The following is a 16,321-nucleotide window of genomic DNA, read 5'->3' as shown; positions in this document are numbered from 1 at the left end:
GTCAACGCTCTTTCTGTTACACAAAATTAAAAGAGTAAAACATTTGGTGTGCAACAATGCACCAGAAAGAAGTGCAGAGGCTCAGTAAAGCAGCCACAGTGGTTGGCAAGCAGAAAAAAGGGCATTTACTAGAGACGTCAGCTCTGCAGTATCTGTGCTGCTCCAGGGTGTAGCCCTCTCGACAGCTGCAGCGATGGGAGCCTATGCGGTCCTCACACAGCTGGTCACAGACTCCCCACATTGAACAGTCGTCAAAGTCTTCGGCATGAAATCAAAATCACAGAATATGAGGATTAAACTTTTTAGTTTGAGTCTAATTCCACTTTCAACGCATTTAAGAAAACATACGGCTATAATGAGATCTGAATCAACTAAATGTTCCCCCTCATTTCTTTTAAATTTGCGCTAGCTACTGCTTATCTCATTTACTGAGCCAAATATATACATACTATAATAGATACTTTCTATTAAAAGGAAAATCATGAACATCCCATGTTATCATAATAAAGAAATCTCAATCATTGGGCAAGGGTGTCAATGAAGGATATATACCTCTGCATGAGCGACTATCGTTGGTGCTGACAATGTATCCAGCAGGACAAGAACAGGTCCCTCCATCAGGGGAGGCATGGCAACGATGCTCACAACTCAGAGAGGCACATCTCCAGATACCTGACCAGTACAGAAACCACATGAGTGAATGAATATACGTCAATAGCATTTTCAGTGATATTAGATGTCTTAATTTGTACTTGACACGAGTTGTGTTGGTACTAACTGCAGTTGCGGCCAGCAGTGGTGTTAGTTTCATCTTCTCCCTCAAAACAGTGAGCTGTCCCATCGCATAGCTGATCCATAGGGATACACTGGCCAGAGGATGGACAGGGCCATTCTCCTGGGTAACATTCCCGCGGTACATTACCTGAAGACAAAACAAATTCATCTTTGTCTTTGCAAGCTTACAAAATTAATCTAAATCAGAAAGCAGGACAGCAGAGAGGTTTTCTGGTATTTGACTGATTTAAAAGATATTGTGTAATTAAGTTTGTGGCAGCCTGATTTCCACAGGAATGTGGTGCTGATCTTAAGAAAATTGTGACTGGGACTTTATTGTCAGGGAAATTACTGTCACTTTAAATCGATGGATGGGAGTGGAGCTTTGAGGGGGTCACATGGGGGCTCAGAGGGCTTCAGCAGCCCATCCTCTAAAAACACACACTCTTCACAGCGGTGTGGAGGAATTCTAAAGCCCTTTGGGGGCCTGCATGATCTTGTGCCACAAAGAAGCATTTGAATAACACACTTAAAGGAGCACAGACATAGCGTGTTGCTAGCCCGAACAAACCATGGAGACTGGAGATGAATCAGGTTCACGCAGAGATGTTGAGTTGTTACAGATTCTAGTGATTTTTTAACCAGACAAATCTCTAACGTTTTTGCTCCCTACAGCAAAAATTAATAAGGTTTATAACAACTGGTTTCCAACTGTTGCCCATACCACAGCCTTTTTCGTCTGCATTGTCCTCACAGTCATCCTCTCCATCACAAACCCAGACTTGGTGGATACAGCGGCCACTGGGGCAGGTGAAGTAGTTCCCTCTACATGTAGGATATGCTGCAGGTGAAATGGAGAATGTCAATACACAGAAAAGAGCAGAGACAAAGAACATCTATCTGGGTGAAGGTAAGAGTCATGAGACAGACAGTGGGGTCTGATTAAAAGTGAAAGGAGGTTCGAAAGACATACTGCAGTTCAGCTCATCACTTCTGTCTCCACAGTCATCGTCATGGTCACAGACGTAGCGTTGAGGAACACACGCCCCGTTATGACACGGAAACAGGCCTGTATTGCAGTGCTGTGCTAAAGAAAATGCAACAAAAAAAGACAAAAAAAGATCTATTTGGTGATGGTGCCATGCTATGGATGGTGATGCTTGTTGGTTTGTGGAAAGCTCAACAATGGCTTCCACATGAATGGTTTATCACTAAAATTAACTGGCTTCTTACTGCAATTTGCCTCATCAGAGCCATCACGACAGTCAAGCATCTGGTCACATCTTTGGGTTCGGTTGTAGCAGGCCCCATTAGCACACCTCAGCTGTGTGCACTCGGGATAATCTGAAAGATTAAATTATCATCAGGGCAAGGCTGTTCATTCAGATCAGGGTGACAACTGTGTTCCATCTAGCTTTTAACATTTGAAAAGCTCTGCAAATGGGAAGGATAAAGGACGGCCACAGCATTCTTTATGCAATTGTGAGATTACCACAGTGCGTAGAGCTGTGAGTCTACGATGTCAGAACAATAATAGCATAGCAGCTGAACTTCAGCTTGACTAATCCACCAAGGAATCTGCAATCAACCTCTGACAACAAGAAGCATATTGTGGCCCATTTTGTCAGTCAGCAAGCCTCTTAATCTTAACAAATTGATTAAAATGCCACAGCCTTGAGCCTGAGATACAAAAAAAGGGTAACCACCCTGGAGAATACTTACGGCAGTCTCTCTCATCAGACCCATCTGAGCAGTCCGGCAGACGGTCACATCTGTATTCTCCTGGGATGCATGGCCCGTTACTACAAGTGAACTGGCCACTGGTGCACGTCCTTCCAGCTGGGGACAGATTGGAGAGTGACTTAGCAGTACAAAGACAGATTTTGTTCAAATAGTTCTTACAAACATCTTCTTGTACTGTAGATATAGGTACTGCACAGACATCTAACTCTTTCACAGAACCTTTCTGAAATATCTTGTTATCTTCAAAATGCAAATTACAATTGTAATAATAACTTGGTGTAATTTCTACAAAACATTTATAAGCTCACCTGGAAAATGGCTAATATTGTAAAAATGCACTTACGACAGTGTTGCCTCTCATCTGAGCCATCCTCACAGTCCTCCTCATCATCACACAGCCACACATTAGGGATACACTCGCCGTCACTCAAACACCGGAAATGACTGTCATCGCATGTTACCTGAGCTGTGGGAATACATACAGAGCATTTCAGTATTTGCGACAGTTACAGTCATTGTTTTACAACTGTAATCTGGTGGAAAACTACTACTCTTATGTGCATTTTGTCAAGTATAGTACTTTAGTAAAACGTTGAGTTACTTGAGCGTTTTTATTATATGTGACTATGTCCTTCTGCTCCACTAAATGCATGCAATAAAAAGATTGTACTAGTTACTTCTTAAGAGGAGTAATTTTACTTTGACACTTTTTGTATATATTGCTGATTATACTTCTGGTTACTAGTACAATTTTGATAGCAGGTCTTTAAGTAAAGGATCTCAGAATTTCTTCCACCACTGCTGTAATTTAGGTTGAAATGACCCATTCAACAAGAATGATCTCAGGTGCAGTGTTGGCCTGCGCTGCAATATAATGAGTCACTCACGGCAGTCGTGTTCATCGGAGTCATCCACACAGTCTAGTGTGCCGTCACAGTGCCAGTCACCTGGTATACATCGACCTGTCCCACAGCGAAACTGCCCCAACTCGCATCCTAAACACAATACAACATTTACATAATTCAGTGCTTGAGTTTAAGCTTTTTTCTTTCATGTTATTGGAACTTTTATCAACAGTAATCCTTCAATTTTTCGCCAATTAAGTTATTATAAACATTATTATTGCTATTATTGTTATTTCATTATGCCCAAACATGTCATTCTGTCTATCTTAGGTCCTTGAAGCAAAGAGGAAAAACTATATTAAAATATGGTTACAAAAAAAGTTAATTAATACATTCTTAAATACTCTATAATAGAAAAACATAGCATAAGGGAGCAGGGATGCCTTCCGCTGATGAAGCATGTTGTTTACTGCATTGACAAGACTTGGAGATAAGCGTGCCAGCCATCCCCCGACACTTACACAATCCCCACCCCACTCATCCCGAGCCTCCTTTTTGATGTTCTCACTGAGTGGCATCTGTAGAGATAAGGTACCACCACTCTACCTTCCCTGACGTTTTTCAGGAGAGATTGATTTAGGCAGCATAGTTCAGTGGCAGAGCACTCTATCAGACCCGTTCAAATAGGAATGTGCAATTCTGATTGTCTCTTTGACAGCCAGATGTATGGTGCATGCTGTTCCTGTCCGGCCTGAAATGTAATTGGAATAAATAGTGGTACTGAGTGGTACCGCGACCATTTCAACCCAAATTCTTCATGAAAAGTGCTGCGAGGTGGTGATTGGTGGTGCTCGCTTGAAGTTAATCTATATCTGTCCTGTCTTATCCAGCATTCTGGAAACATTCTTCTTTCTTAATCCGATAGCTTTTTACATTTGCTAAATTTTGAGGTTACTTATTTAAAATCAATTGCTGCAGTAATTCCATAGCAATGATTATACAATTACACATTCATGGCTTAAAGTTAGTAGTTATAAGGAATTATAGGCATGTGATAAAGAAAATGTAATTTCTTAAAGGTAAACTACCAAAAATGAATTGCCTACACACCTTCAGCCTATTGGCTTGATAAATGCTGCGTGAATAAGGCGTTGATTGTATTTAGAGTCAGAGGTTTATCATCTCTTTTATGTAATGTTCTGTTTTAAAGGTGGATCACTTCCACAACCGTTGTGGGGTCACTGCCTGTGCTACTGCACTAAAAGCCTTGCATACGCTCCAATCAAGAATACTTAATTTGCCAACAAAAAAAACAAACTACTTTACAACCAACCTAGGCACACAAGCTGTATAGTTAACTCTTTCAGCACTTATCCAGGAGGGAAAACCTTTTTTCCTGCTCAGTTTACTAATGATAAAATTGCTCACAATCTGCTCAAAGGGAGCCTTTGTTGCAGAAGGCAGTGATCCCGAAGGTTTCAGCATCATCTATAGCATAGCAGCAGAGTTGCATACAGTATAACTGAAAGGAGATGCTCTATATTTAACAAAAGTACAATATTTCCCTTGACAATGATGGGCTGATTTAATACATTTAAGTCTTGAATGTCCAGACAACACTACTGTCTGTACAGGACCACAATGTTTGAAAAACAGAATATGTGTTACTAAACTGAACAAATAAAAATAAAGTTACAAAAATTAGCAAAACAGATTGACATCAAAGCAAAATGTTTTTAGCTGCTATACAGTGGTGCTCATAAGTTTACATGCCCATGTTTAAGTTGACTAAAAAGAGGAATAAAAATATTATGTTCTGGAAATTTATTTTAATGCCTTAATTAAAAAGGAGGTAAAATCCAACCTTTAAGGAAACAAATTTTCTTTGAATTGTAAATATATAAATGTTCTTCCTTAAAATAGAAGGGGCATAAGTATACATACCCCTATGTTAAATTCCCATAGAGGCAGGCGGATGTTTATCATTAAAGGCCAGTTATTTCCTGGATCCAGAATACTATGCATCCTGATAAAGTTCCCTTGGCCTTCGGAATTAAAATAGACCCATATCATCACATACCCTTCATCATACATAAAGATTGGCATAGGATACTTTCCATAAAATCATCTCTCAATGCAAATCAAACCGGCCATTAGTCTAAATAAGTCTGAAATAAAACCATGCCAATCTCTAGGTATGGTGAAGGGTAGGTGATGATACTTTATCAGGATGCATAGTATTCTCGATCCATGAAAATAACTGGCCTTTAATGATACAAATCTGCCTGCCTCTATGGTAATTTAACATAGGGGTATGTATACTTATGCCCCTTCTATTTTAAGGAAAAAAAATATTTATTTAAAACACAGTATTCATTCACAAAGAAAATTGGTGTCCTTAAAGGTTGGATTTTACCTAATTTTTTAACTAAGGCATTGCAATAAATTTCCAAAACATGATTTTTTTATTCCTCTTTTTAGTCAACTTAAGCATGGGCATGTAAACTTATGAGCACCACTAGACATTCATGCCTTGGTTGATAACTTAAAACCACATATGCCAAGGAGAAACCAATCTGCTGGAGGCTTTCAAATGCAGCCAGTGTTTCCTGACAGTATTACTTCTGGGAAAGGTGACAGATACACTGAAGCCGAACCTTTCAACAGCACTATCTTGTGCAAGGGTTCTTCTTACATTCTGAAAAGAACGTCTTCTTTGTAACATTTCCTTAATCCTCAAATTTCTATATCTTCATCCTGAAAAAATTGCAATTTCCCTGTCAATCATTATTTGAGAAAATAAAAGTCAGGGTGCAAATCGTATTAAGAAAGTTTAATCTGAGTAAAATCATCAGTGCTTTTTCCATTTGTTTTTGTTAGTGTGTTTTTGTGTAATTTAATGTTTTCCTATTCCTTGTCTTTACTCATTAGCAACTTAAACCCACAGCAGGAGAGAGCACCACACCATCCATGCAGAAATATAAGGGCACCCTACTATTGCCCAACAAAGAAGAGCGGTAGAGGAATTTTCATTAGAATGAAACCCCCCATACGCCTTAACCCCCACTGTGAAGTTACAATGGCACAAAAGAGTTGCCAATAGGGATACAAACTCATAACTTGAAGTGTCATCCTAAAAAAGTACTCAGCAGGAAGGAGAGTACAGTAAGGCTTACTTCCTGAGATAAGGTTAAACAAAAGTGGAACATAAGCTCCCTTCACATGACCACCCATTAAGAAAACACCTGTCCTCTAACACTGAAACATGTCTTTCTTGTCATTTGGAGAGCCTGAAAGATGTCTTCAAGCTTTCATCAATACCGTCTTGTTTTGACGCAGTGAATGTGTGCAGAAAAAAAGGGGAGAAAACGGCTGCTGGCAGCATGAAACACTGGACCCATCCATGCTGTCATAGCGAAGTGCTGCTGCCTATTTCATATGGAAATCAATGCAGCAGAATGCAGTCAATTGCCAAACAAGTGACTTTGGCACTTACTGCTACACACAACTCAGTGAAAAAGTGAGGAGGTTTTGGCAGTGGCATGGGAGCAAAAAACAGGAATAAATAGAGTGTGGAATAAAGCCTTGGTCTAGTTGGAATTGAGAAATACTCAACATGATTTTTGGTACGTGTCTTAACAAAAGCATGAGAGAAACGAATGAATTATAAATTAAGTTGTCACAATGCAATTAGAGAGAGACTGGACAACTTATTTTTCCTACGTACAGTGAGTCACAGCTAACTTACAGTTTACTGGAGGCTAAACTCCATCCTCAGAGTCTGTTACCCCGACTGAGAGAGCTACAGGAAAAGAAAGGATTTGCTCTTGATTTGTGCCAACTGTGTTCCCGTTTCTAATGCAGTGTAACTGTTGTGCAAGGATTTAGACTCCTACACCGGAAAGACGCTGGCTTGCATGAGGTTTAACATGCATGTGCAGGCCAAGTTTGTTTCTTGAAAAGTCTGAACACAACAGAAGATTTTTTTTTTTTTGCAGCCATTACAGACTCAAACTAAAAATAAGTGTGATCAAATCAAGACAGACCTGACCAAAATATTAGCGGACTACAATTACACAAACAAAGATGTTGTATGTTTGCATTATCCTGTTTCATATGCCATTTTGTAAAATGAAAACTTAATCCGTAACACCATCGAAGTTCTTACTGTTCACTTAATGTGTTGTTAAGATTCCGCTAGCCAATGTAGAGAAAAAAAAACAACTCAATTAGTGAAAAAAAATGTGTCTGGAACAGCAAAAATGGATAGGATAGTTAATAAACCAGCACCATGAAATCCCCTCAGACTGTTAAATTAGCTATTTATGCCATTGTAAGCATTTTGCAGTAGTATCAAGCCCAGGGACTGGTCAAAGTGTTACAGAAGGTCATGGAAGAAACAATTATTAAACTAAAGTGTTTTTGTGGAGGAGAAGAGGTTAGAGAATGTATCATTTCCCCTCAAAGTAAAACTACATGAATAAACCATTAGCTCCCTGAGTATATTATCAAGTGACACATCCTTCAGTCTGATTCTCACCCCACCAGATAGCCTTCAAGAAGCACTTACTACTTTGTATAACATGGAATGCTTATTTAAATTTTAAAAACTTGAAATACTGCATGAATTTCATTTAAACAGTCACCAATCACTGTCTGTAAAACACAACAAAATGCAAGGTAATGATCAACGTGCACATGCTGACAAAGTCTACTGAGAGTGTACAGATTACGTCAAGTCATCATTTTGTACACCTCAGTTGTCATCAGCAAATGTCAGCTACAAGTACTATGCCTGCTGTAATTCAAAGGAAATGCCAAGGGAATTAGTTGTTGTTGTCTTTTTTGGCATGGACAGTCCACCATTTCTGTTTTTATTTGCCTGTTAGCCGGTGAGGAAATTGGTCCAAGATATTTTATAATAAATACATGAGAAAGCTGAGGCGATGACCTTACTCTTGGTACAGAATTTTACTTCACTCCAGACTGTTCCTTAGGTAGAAATGGTTCCATTCTGCAGCAGCTGCAGTGTAATTAGTTGCTTGATTCACACTAAGGAGCTTACATACTAAGGGTTGAGCAAAAAGAAAGCAGATTACAATTTGAGAAGCAGGGCTACAAACACAAGAGCCAAACACAAGACTGTCACGATTGAAGAGCAGTATGGGATCATTTTGTCCGTTTCTGTCTTAAATTAAAAAATAAAGTTCCTCCTTGAGCTGGAATCGAATTTTAATAAGTGGTTTGCAGCGTAAAAACTGCTCCACTGAATGGGATTTGTACCAGTAGCTCTCAGTCCTCACAGATTGTCTGTAAGTCACATGCTCTTTTCTGTTACCTAGCAACAGTAAAGCTCAGGCAAAAGTTCCTCAAGAGAACTTCCAATCTGTCTGAGGAAGGCTTTGTGCTCAACCTTTAAAGTAATACTACGTTGTGAAACATGTAGCTCTAGAGCCGGAATAACATTACCTAGGGGCCACATCAAAATGACTAAAGAAGATTGTGTTCCATTATAGTTGCTTTTTGAATCCTCAACAAGGTTATTCATGTGTTTAGTTGATGCAACCTCTTTGATTCTCATCAGAATTTGAATTGTAACTCATTAGGTGTGCAATTTATTATTCTGTGCTAAGAAAATAAATCAATACAGAAGTATTTTAATTCAACAACATTTTCCCTGCACAGGAACTGGTTTGTTTTGATGAGCAACAAGTGCACTGAGTGAATCACTGGTAGCACTACAACTCTGCAGGTCCTCAATAAATCATTCAGCTGACAGCCTGTGTGAACGGGGGGAAATGGAGAAGGAACAAAATCACACTACTTACCTTCAGAGTTGCACCATCTTACACAACATATAAAGACGAGGAAGAGTTGAAGTAGCAGTGCTCTCCACATTCTGGCCGGTCCGTCCAGCTCCGTCGTGCAGATGGAGGAGCTGTAGGGACTGGGCTGGGATGCTGTTGCTTTTTTCTGTCTGTCTTTCTTGGCCCGCTAGTTGATGAAAAGGGGCGTACACAAAGGCCAGGACAGCCGCTCCCCCAAGCCAGCCTCAGCCCTCCGGATAAATCCCTCTGGCCCTGGAACCTGCATAATGCCATCCACCTAGGATTTATGGGTCCGACCTGTCCCGAGTGCCAGGGATTTTTCACTAACAGCAGGTATCAACACTGTTTATGTGCCACGCATTTAGGAAGGTGCACGTGGGCGCTTGGGAGCAAACATAATGATGGGAATAATAAACAAATGTAAAACAACGAAAAGTAGCCTATGAGTGTTCTAAAGCCTCAGGCCAGTCACGTAACGTTAATCAGGTTAAAACTGCCAGTTGCACTGCCCCATTCAATTAAGTGATTACAAAGGTACTGTATGCATACAAAAGTGAAACATGGTTTACACAAGATAAGAAAACTAATGTTAGGTTCTTCCAACATACTTTTTTCGATCCATACCGTTCTCTTAATAGTGCAAACATCTGATAAGTAGTCCAACACCTCCATCATGCGGCCGAGCAGAAGCATCAGCATTCCACCTGCCGATGCAGCCTGTTCTAAAAAAACAGTTTAGATGCTAAATCGGAACCGCTAGAATGGTCGACGCAGATTTTAATCTCTCTATGGCTCTGGTTTGACGTGGTTAGGTTTAGGCATGGGGACCTGGGATTGGTTAGGGTTATGGTAAGAAAACCAGGGTAAACCAATCAGAGGCAGAATAAATAAATGCTGGCCGCGAGCATAGACAGTTAAGGAAGGCCACGAGGCACGTCCTTTGATGTCGACACGTTTAGTGGATCTGATCTAGCATCTAACCGTAAATCACGGGACAGCTCAAGATGGTTGCCATTAGCAACCGAGCAACTAAAACTTGGAGAAATTAAATGAGGAACCGGGCCCTGAAGTTGAAAAGTTAGCTGAGTAGCTAAAGTTTGTACTCATTATGGCAACCCCACAGAGAAATGCAGAAAACTTTATGAAGGTGGAGGGCAACACAACGCTGGTAAGAAACTATCAATGACAACGATAAATCTGTGGGGTCCTCCTTTGGTAAAAGGATGCATAAAAAGTTAGTATTTGCTAGCTAGCTAACGTTAACTTGCTAGCGTTATATCCGTCTCCTGAGTTACGTTACACTCCAAATTTGATGTCAAGTTAGCCAGCTAGTTACATTTCTGGGAAATATTGTGTTTTGTACCGTTAGCTAGCTAGTTACTCCACTAACGTTATATTTATTTGAACAGCTTATAAATATAATATAAAGTTTGCTACATATTATGTATTGTTTAAAATAAAGCCACCCAAATGTATAACGTCAGAAGTTAACGTTAGAAAAGAAAGGTTTGTTCAAACTAAAGCCCAAAAGAGCACCTAAAGTTGATTTAGATTTTTTTTCCACAGATAGCTAGCTAGCTATATCATCTCAAATGATATCAGTGTCAGCCTCAACAGTATCAGTCAGGCCCTTGTCCAAACACAGCATGACTTTACTGGAGCTGCCAAAAGCACCTGTGTATCATTTTGTATCACATGACGCATTTTCCCTTGTTCCCAGCATATGGAGATTGTTCGGGAGTCACTGGAGAAACTTCGAAGCATTTCTGCGAATGATGCAACAGAGACAGGGATGCTGCGGTCCAGGATAGATGAACAGTCAAGTCTGATCTGCATGTTGAAAGAGAGAGCAGATGAGGTGCTTCTTCGATGTCAAGCCCTACAAAACATCAATATGGAGCTAGAGAGCCGAGTAACGGACTGTCAGACAGAACTGGACAGTGAAAGAAAGAGAGCAGAGCTATTAGAGAAGAGATTTGTGGATCTAGCTGCCAACAATCAAGCAATCATTGCTTTCATGGAAGAGTACAAAAGTCAGAATGTCCAGTTAAAGCTGGAAAACAAACAGCTGCAGTCAGAAAATGACACTCTTTTCTCCCAAAAATTACAAGATAAAGAAGTGTTTGTTCAAAAACAGATGCAAGAAATCAAACAACTGAAAGAGAAATACACAAATAAGGAAATTGAATATGAGTGAGTATTAATAATGCTGAAAGGTCAATCTATTGGTCAACCAACATAATATTAATCAACAGCAATTTTGATAATCTTGTGAGTAATTTATTAAGTTACACTGCCAAACATTCCCTGGTTTAAGCTTTTTAAAATGTTAGCATTTGCTGATTTGTTTATCTGTTTGTTGTGAAATTGAATACCTTTCCTGAATTGTAAAACTATCTTTTAGGGAGAAATTAGCTGGATGCCAGTCAAAACTCCTGAAACAAACAGCTCAGCATCAATCCAGGTGCACATCGCTACTTGATCAATTGCATGATGCTCAGCAACAACAAAGAGATGCTGTAGAGATGTGCAATGGTGAATAGTCAACGTTTTATTGTTCTCAATATTATATTCTCAATTGGTAGTAGTAGTGATTGTAAAGCACTTGCAAATTTCTGGTCTTCTTTCCACAATCAGCCTTAAAGCTGAATCTACAAAATGCTGAAGAAGAGCTTGCTTTCAAGGAAACCAAGATGAGAGAAAGCACAACAAGCCTTACCATAGAGAAGGACAAATTACTGTTTCTGTCTATAGAAAGAGGGAAAGTAATACAGGTGATTGAATATACTATTTGCTCTCTTCACTGAAATAAAAAAAAACAAACAGAAAAAGATCTGCACAGATGAACCAATTACGTTATTTTCAAACAACTTGCTATTAAATACAGGAGAAACAAGAGGAAATCCAGCAACTGGAGACAAAATGGAAAGAGGAGAAAAAAGCCCGAACTGAAGCAGAGGACAGGTAAATTGTGCATCAACAACACAATACTGAAGGAGCACCAGTATTGTTCCTGTCTATATTTCTCCATGACAATATTTGTTCTGACCTTGCCTTAGATTTGAACAGGAAGCAAAAACTGTTAATGCAGATGTTAAAGTGAAGTCTCTCCAGTCTGCTCTTAATGAATCCATGACAAAATATGAGAAGCTGAAAAAGGTTTGTTAAAATCTGCAATATTGAAATGTGATTGACAGGGGCCCACATAACATGCTCAACATATTGTTGTTGTTGTTATTTTACAGGATTTTAAAGCCTTCCAAGAACACAGCACCAACCTCCTTTTACAAGAAAGGGAGTTAAATAAGAAGCTTCGCCATATGTTGAGCTAAACTTTATCAATAATATGTAAGTGTTATGTTCTCATTAAAACTAATATTTTTCACAGAGATAGTTTGCTCACTGACAGTGCTAACAATGTAAAAAATAAGTTCACCTTTCCAGAGAAATGGAAATACAACACAAGATACAGTACTCATCATGACATCTTAAAAGTTCCTTAAATAGAAAGTATATTGTACAAATCTCAGTCTCATAAAACTATACAGACACATTGCTTGAGAATGCTCCTCTGCCAGTTTCTCAGCCTGTTGGATTACTTCTTCAAAAGGAGCCACCATGTAATAAGCTTGCTCTGGCAGGGCATCATATTCACGTTAAAGAAAGAAAAGAATAACCATTATAATCAAATGTCTGTAAGTTAATCCCATCTAGAAATATCTGAATCTTGACGCAGCTTTCTGCCTCTTAGAATGCTCTAGAAGTCTTGTTGATTGATTGTTTCCTTCAGAGACACCAGCTTTCCTGGAAGGGCTCCAACAAGAAACGCTGGATCTTACGAGCACAAGCTACAGTTAGCTTATCTTCCTCAAACAATTCATCCATATCCAAGATAGCAATGGTGTCCTTTAATGATTTGTAGTCCTAAAAACAGTTAGGTTTGTGTTAGACAAGATTTTAGTTTAGTTTAGTTGAGTTTATTTAGGATTGCAGATATTGTTAACAGCCATTTGTTGCATCCAAGTGAGCTAAAGTTGTGGCAGGAGCTGGGTTAGTTAAATCAGCAGGTACATAGATAGCCTGTAACAAAATGAGCAATTTGAGTATGAATAACCAGGAAAAATGAGAGTGTGCTGATGTGCAATTAGCATCTTATGTAGTCTAACTTGTACTGACGTGATGGAGCCCTTTTTGGTAGTGGTAATTCTCTCCTGCATTGTCCACATATTAGTGGCCAGTGTGGGCTGCCCACAGCAGAGCGGATATGACCAAACAGAGCAGACACCTAAAGGATAATGAGACAATTATTCAGACACAAGATGTGACTACATAAACAATATCATAATTTTTGTTGATGACATCTGAAAATAATGACAAATCTATTTGGCATTTCATACCTCAGATCCAAACTGGGTAAACCTAAAGATATTGTCAATAAAGAGATGAACATCCTGTTGAACCTGATCACGGAAGTATTCAGCAACACTGTGTTAAATGTAACTCCTTGTGTTGACTTTTGAGGTGGTGTCCTTCAGGTTAACGACACCAGACTCGATAAATCTGTGGATGTATTTTCTCACTCCAGCAAACATAGAGTAACCACCGTGAGCCTTTGCCACATTGTTGATCAGCTCCATAATCAACATCTTGCCAACACCTGCACCGCCAAACGGATCTAAGGGAATTCAACATGCACAATAACAATTAGGAATATATACATGTATGAAAATATGAGTGCTGACAAAAAAATCAGATAATCCACCCACCAATCTTTCCACCCTTTTTTGTAGGGTGCCAACTTTGATGCCAGTGATCAGGATTGCCTGCTCCACACTCATGTTTGTGAGCTCAGGGGCTTCAGCGTTAATAGGAGCAGTTCTCCAAGTTATTTTTCAATATGCTGTTAAAAGGACAAGGCTGGCCATATTCCTATTTTTTTAAATTGTGAATGATTCCTATGAAGACATGAACCAGCTAAATAAATAGTCTGCAACATAGAATGGGGAATAAATAGGCTTGTCAGGAATTCAAGAAGTACTGAGGGACAAACTTATAAACAATAAAATATAGAATAACTCTAGAATCAAACCTACTGTTTGGTGCTAATTGGACCCCTCTCATCAATGGGTTCTCCAATGACATTCATGATCCTGCCCAAGGTCTCAGGGCCCACAGGGATCCTGATGGAGGCTCCAGTATCCAGAACCTTCTGACCGCGGACCAGACCCTTTGTGCCATCCATGGCAATCGTCCCTAAAAAAAGTGCATGAGGAGAGACAGTAAAGACACTTTTTTCTTCCTGCCATAACAGACATCCAAAAACGGACCCCAGGATCAATTCATCCCACTTACCCAGATGCTGTGCCATCTCCAGCACCAGCCTGCTCTCACGGCCAGCCACCTCCAGTGCATTAAGAAGAGGAGGCAGGCCGTCATCAAACTGGACATGCACCACAGCACCAATCACAGCCACTATCTGGCCGTTGGGCGGTGCTGCCTGAGCAGCTGGGGCAGCGTAACCCTTGCCTGAACTATATCAGAAAGAGGACAGTGACATTAATGGCAACATATTAAAAGTGACTTTATGATTACGATAACAGCAGCAACTTGAATTAAGAAATCAAAACATCTTACAGAGTCAAAACAAGTTTTAACATATAGACGTGTTTGAAATATTTTATCCACAGGATAAATAAACAATATAAAATATCTTCCACATATTGGTGCTTTAGAATTGAAAGGTCTATGTTCTTTTGCCACTGAAACTTATAATAATATGACCAAATTAACGGTTTATAGCTGCTTTAATTTAAAAAAAGAAGAAGAAAAAAATCCCTACTGATTGAAAGTGAATGAAGACACTGTATGGTCAATTTGAAGAGTGACCATCCTTAAAAAGTGTCTTCACTCACTCAAAGAAAGAGCAACATGTCTCCCACAGATTGTCTTTAGAGAGTGGATCCCCCTGGAGCATTGTCCCACAGCCCCCATAGTAGCTGGCTGAAGGTGAATGTACACACCATGGAAAGTACACACAGACACAGCTATGAGTAATCTTGATCTGCTGCTCAACCCAATGGCCCGTCTGAGTGTTTTAGGATTTTAACGATTTCTGGTTCCGCTGTTGCTGCCCTCATGCTGCATGATGACGCTGTAGAAGTGTTCATTTATTCCCTAAAATACTGACATTATCAGTAGGTAAGTAAAACCACCACTCAAAATACAATATATATTGTACCCATCTGTTACAGAGTGCCAGAGTGTTCAGTTCTTGTTTTTTAACCCATAATACTTTACAATAATTTTCACAAGTTGTAAATGTTGCTGCACCATATTGGAATGTTATGAATGGATGTCATTCATTATATGAAAGTGACAGAGTGAATTTTGCCAAGCCATCATTCAGTGCAACATTCCTTTGTGTCTTATAATTATTTCTTGCCTGGAGCTTTGTGAAGCAAACCCTGGTCAATTAAGCACAGCAGGCAGCCATGAATCACGAGCCGGTCTGCACAGGACCAGCCCCATCTCTAAACCACACCAGTACTTAATGGTCACCTCTACTAGTGGATGGTCACATGGTCATGTTTAGGGTCTGGAAGGTGAAATACCACCTACAGCTTCTGTTATTAAGATACATTGCATGTCACTTGCTTACTGGTTGCAACCCCCTTTTTCAGTGAAAAGAAACAAATCAACAAGCCAACAAAAGGTTAATCCAGTGAACTAAAGTTAGTTGATGTTTCTGTTGAGAATTCTGTGATCATCCATTGTTTCTTAAGTAAAACAACTGGATCCAATTGACCCTTTGCTAGCTTGTCTACAAGTTGCCATTGCTTAGCAATTTTATACTTAAAATCTCAGACCCTTTAACCCTGGCTTCTCAATCAGCGCTGTTACGGTCATTTAAAGTCAAAGGCTAGATCAAAGGTGACCAGGCTCTTGGCATTAGCCCCCCCACACACACACACACACACAAACACCTGTGGAATTTATGCAAATGCTTTTTATATCACCTCTTAAAAAATGCTTAGACTTTTTTGTTGTTGCAATTTTGTCTTAAGTCTTTCTCTTTTGTCTTTAGCCTGTAATAGTTTATGTTATTTATCTGCAAAGTTTACTAACTTAACT

At 39.5% G+C, this 16,321-nt stretch overlaps 2 protein-coding genes across 6 annotated transcripts in view; one reads left to right on the top strand and one right to left on the bottom strand.

Annotated features, from left to right (window-relative positions):
- Positions 1 to 9,388, bottom strand: part of lrp2a (low density lipoprotein receptor-related protein 2a) — a 46,888-nt gene extending 37,500 nt beyond the window's left edge. For 3 of the 4 annotated variants that reach the window (XM_034884792.1, XM_034884791.1, XM_034884793.1), the window contains exons 1-10: positions 9,191 to 9,388; positions 3,405 to 3,512; positions 2,861 to 2,983; positions 2,497 to 2,613; positions 2,008 to 2,118; positions 1,748 to 1,861; positions 1,499 to 1,615; positions 779 to 922; positions 553 to 672; positions 130 to 258 (exon numbers count right to left, since the gene is read on the bottom strand). In XM_034884792.1, the coding sequence (XP_034740683.1) occupies positions 130 to 258; positions 553 to 672; positions 779 to 922; positions 1,499 to 1,615; positions 1,748 to 1,861; positions 2,008 to 2,118; positions 2,497 to 2,613; positions 2,861 to 2,983; positions 3,405 to 3,512; positions 9,191 to 9,260 (1,153 nt within the window). In that variant the 5' untranslated portion in view covers positions 9,261 to 9,388. Of the gene's footprint in view, positions 1 to 129; positions 259 to 552; positions 673 to 778; positions 923 to 1,498; positions 1,616 to 1,747; positions 1,862 to 2,007; positions 2,119 to 2,496; positions 2,614 to 2,860; positions 2,984 to 3,404; positions 3,513 to 9,190 lie in introns of those variants that run through there. The other variant, XM_034884794.1, reaches the window with a different exon arrangement.
- Positions 9,389 to 9,939: 551 nt separating this feature from the next.
- Positions 9,940 to 14,956, top strand: zgc:172182 (coiled-coil domain-containing protein 89). Of its 2 annotated transcripts, none has more exons than XM_034885546.1 (8): positions 9,940 to 10,358; positions 10,911 to 11,383; positions 11,595 to 11,725; positions 11,828 to 11,964; positions 12,078 to 12,154; positions 12,250 to 12,349; positions 12,436 to 12,538; positions 14,502 to 14,956. In XM_034885546.1, the coding sequence occupies exons 1-7, from the start codon at positions 10,299 to 10,301 to the stop codon at positions 12,520 to 12,522; spliced, it is 1,065 nt and encodes a 354-aa protein (XP_034741437.1). In that variant the 5' UTR covers positions 9,940 to 10,298; the 3' UTR covers positions 12,523 to 12,538; positions 14,502 to 14,956. The 2 variants fall into 2 exon arrangements, with proteins under 2 accessions (XP_034741437.1, XP_034741438.1); XM_034885547.1 differs by lacking the exon at positions 14,502 to 14,956 and adding an exon at positions 12,981 to 12,995.
- Positions 14,957 to 16,321: the final 1,365 nt, after the last annotated feature.

Source organism: Etheostoma cragini, chromosome 11, assembly GCF_013103735.1.
Source record: "Etheostoma cragini isolate CJK2018 chromosome 11, CSU_Ecrag_1.0, whole genome shotgun sequence".
Lineage (NCBI taxonomy): Eukaryota > Metazoa > Chordata > Actinopteri > Perciformes > Percidae > Etheostoma > Etheostoma cragini.
Note: the sequence above shows the minus strand (reverse complement) of the source record. Positions and strands in the feature narration are given on the sequence as shown.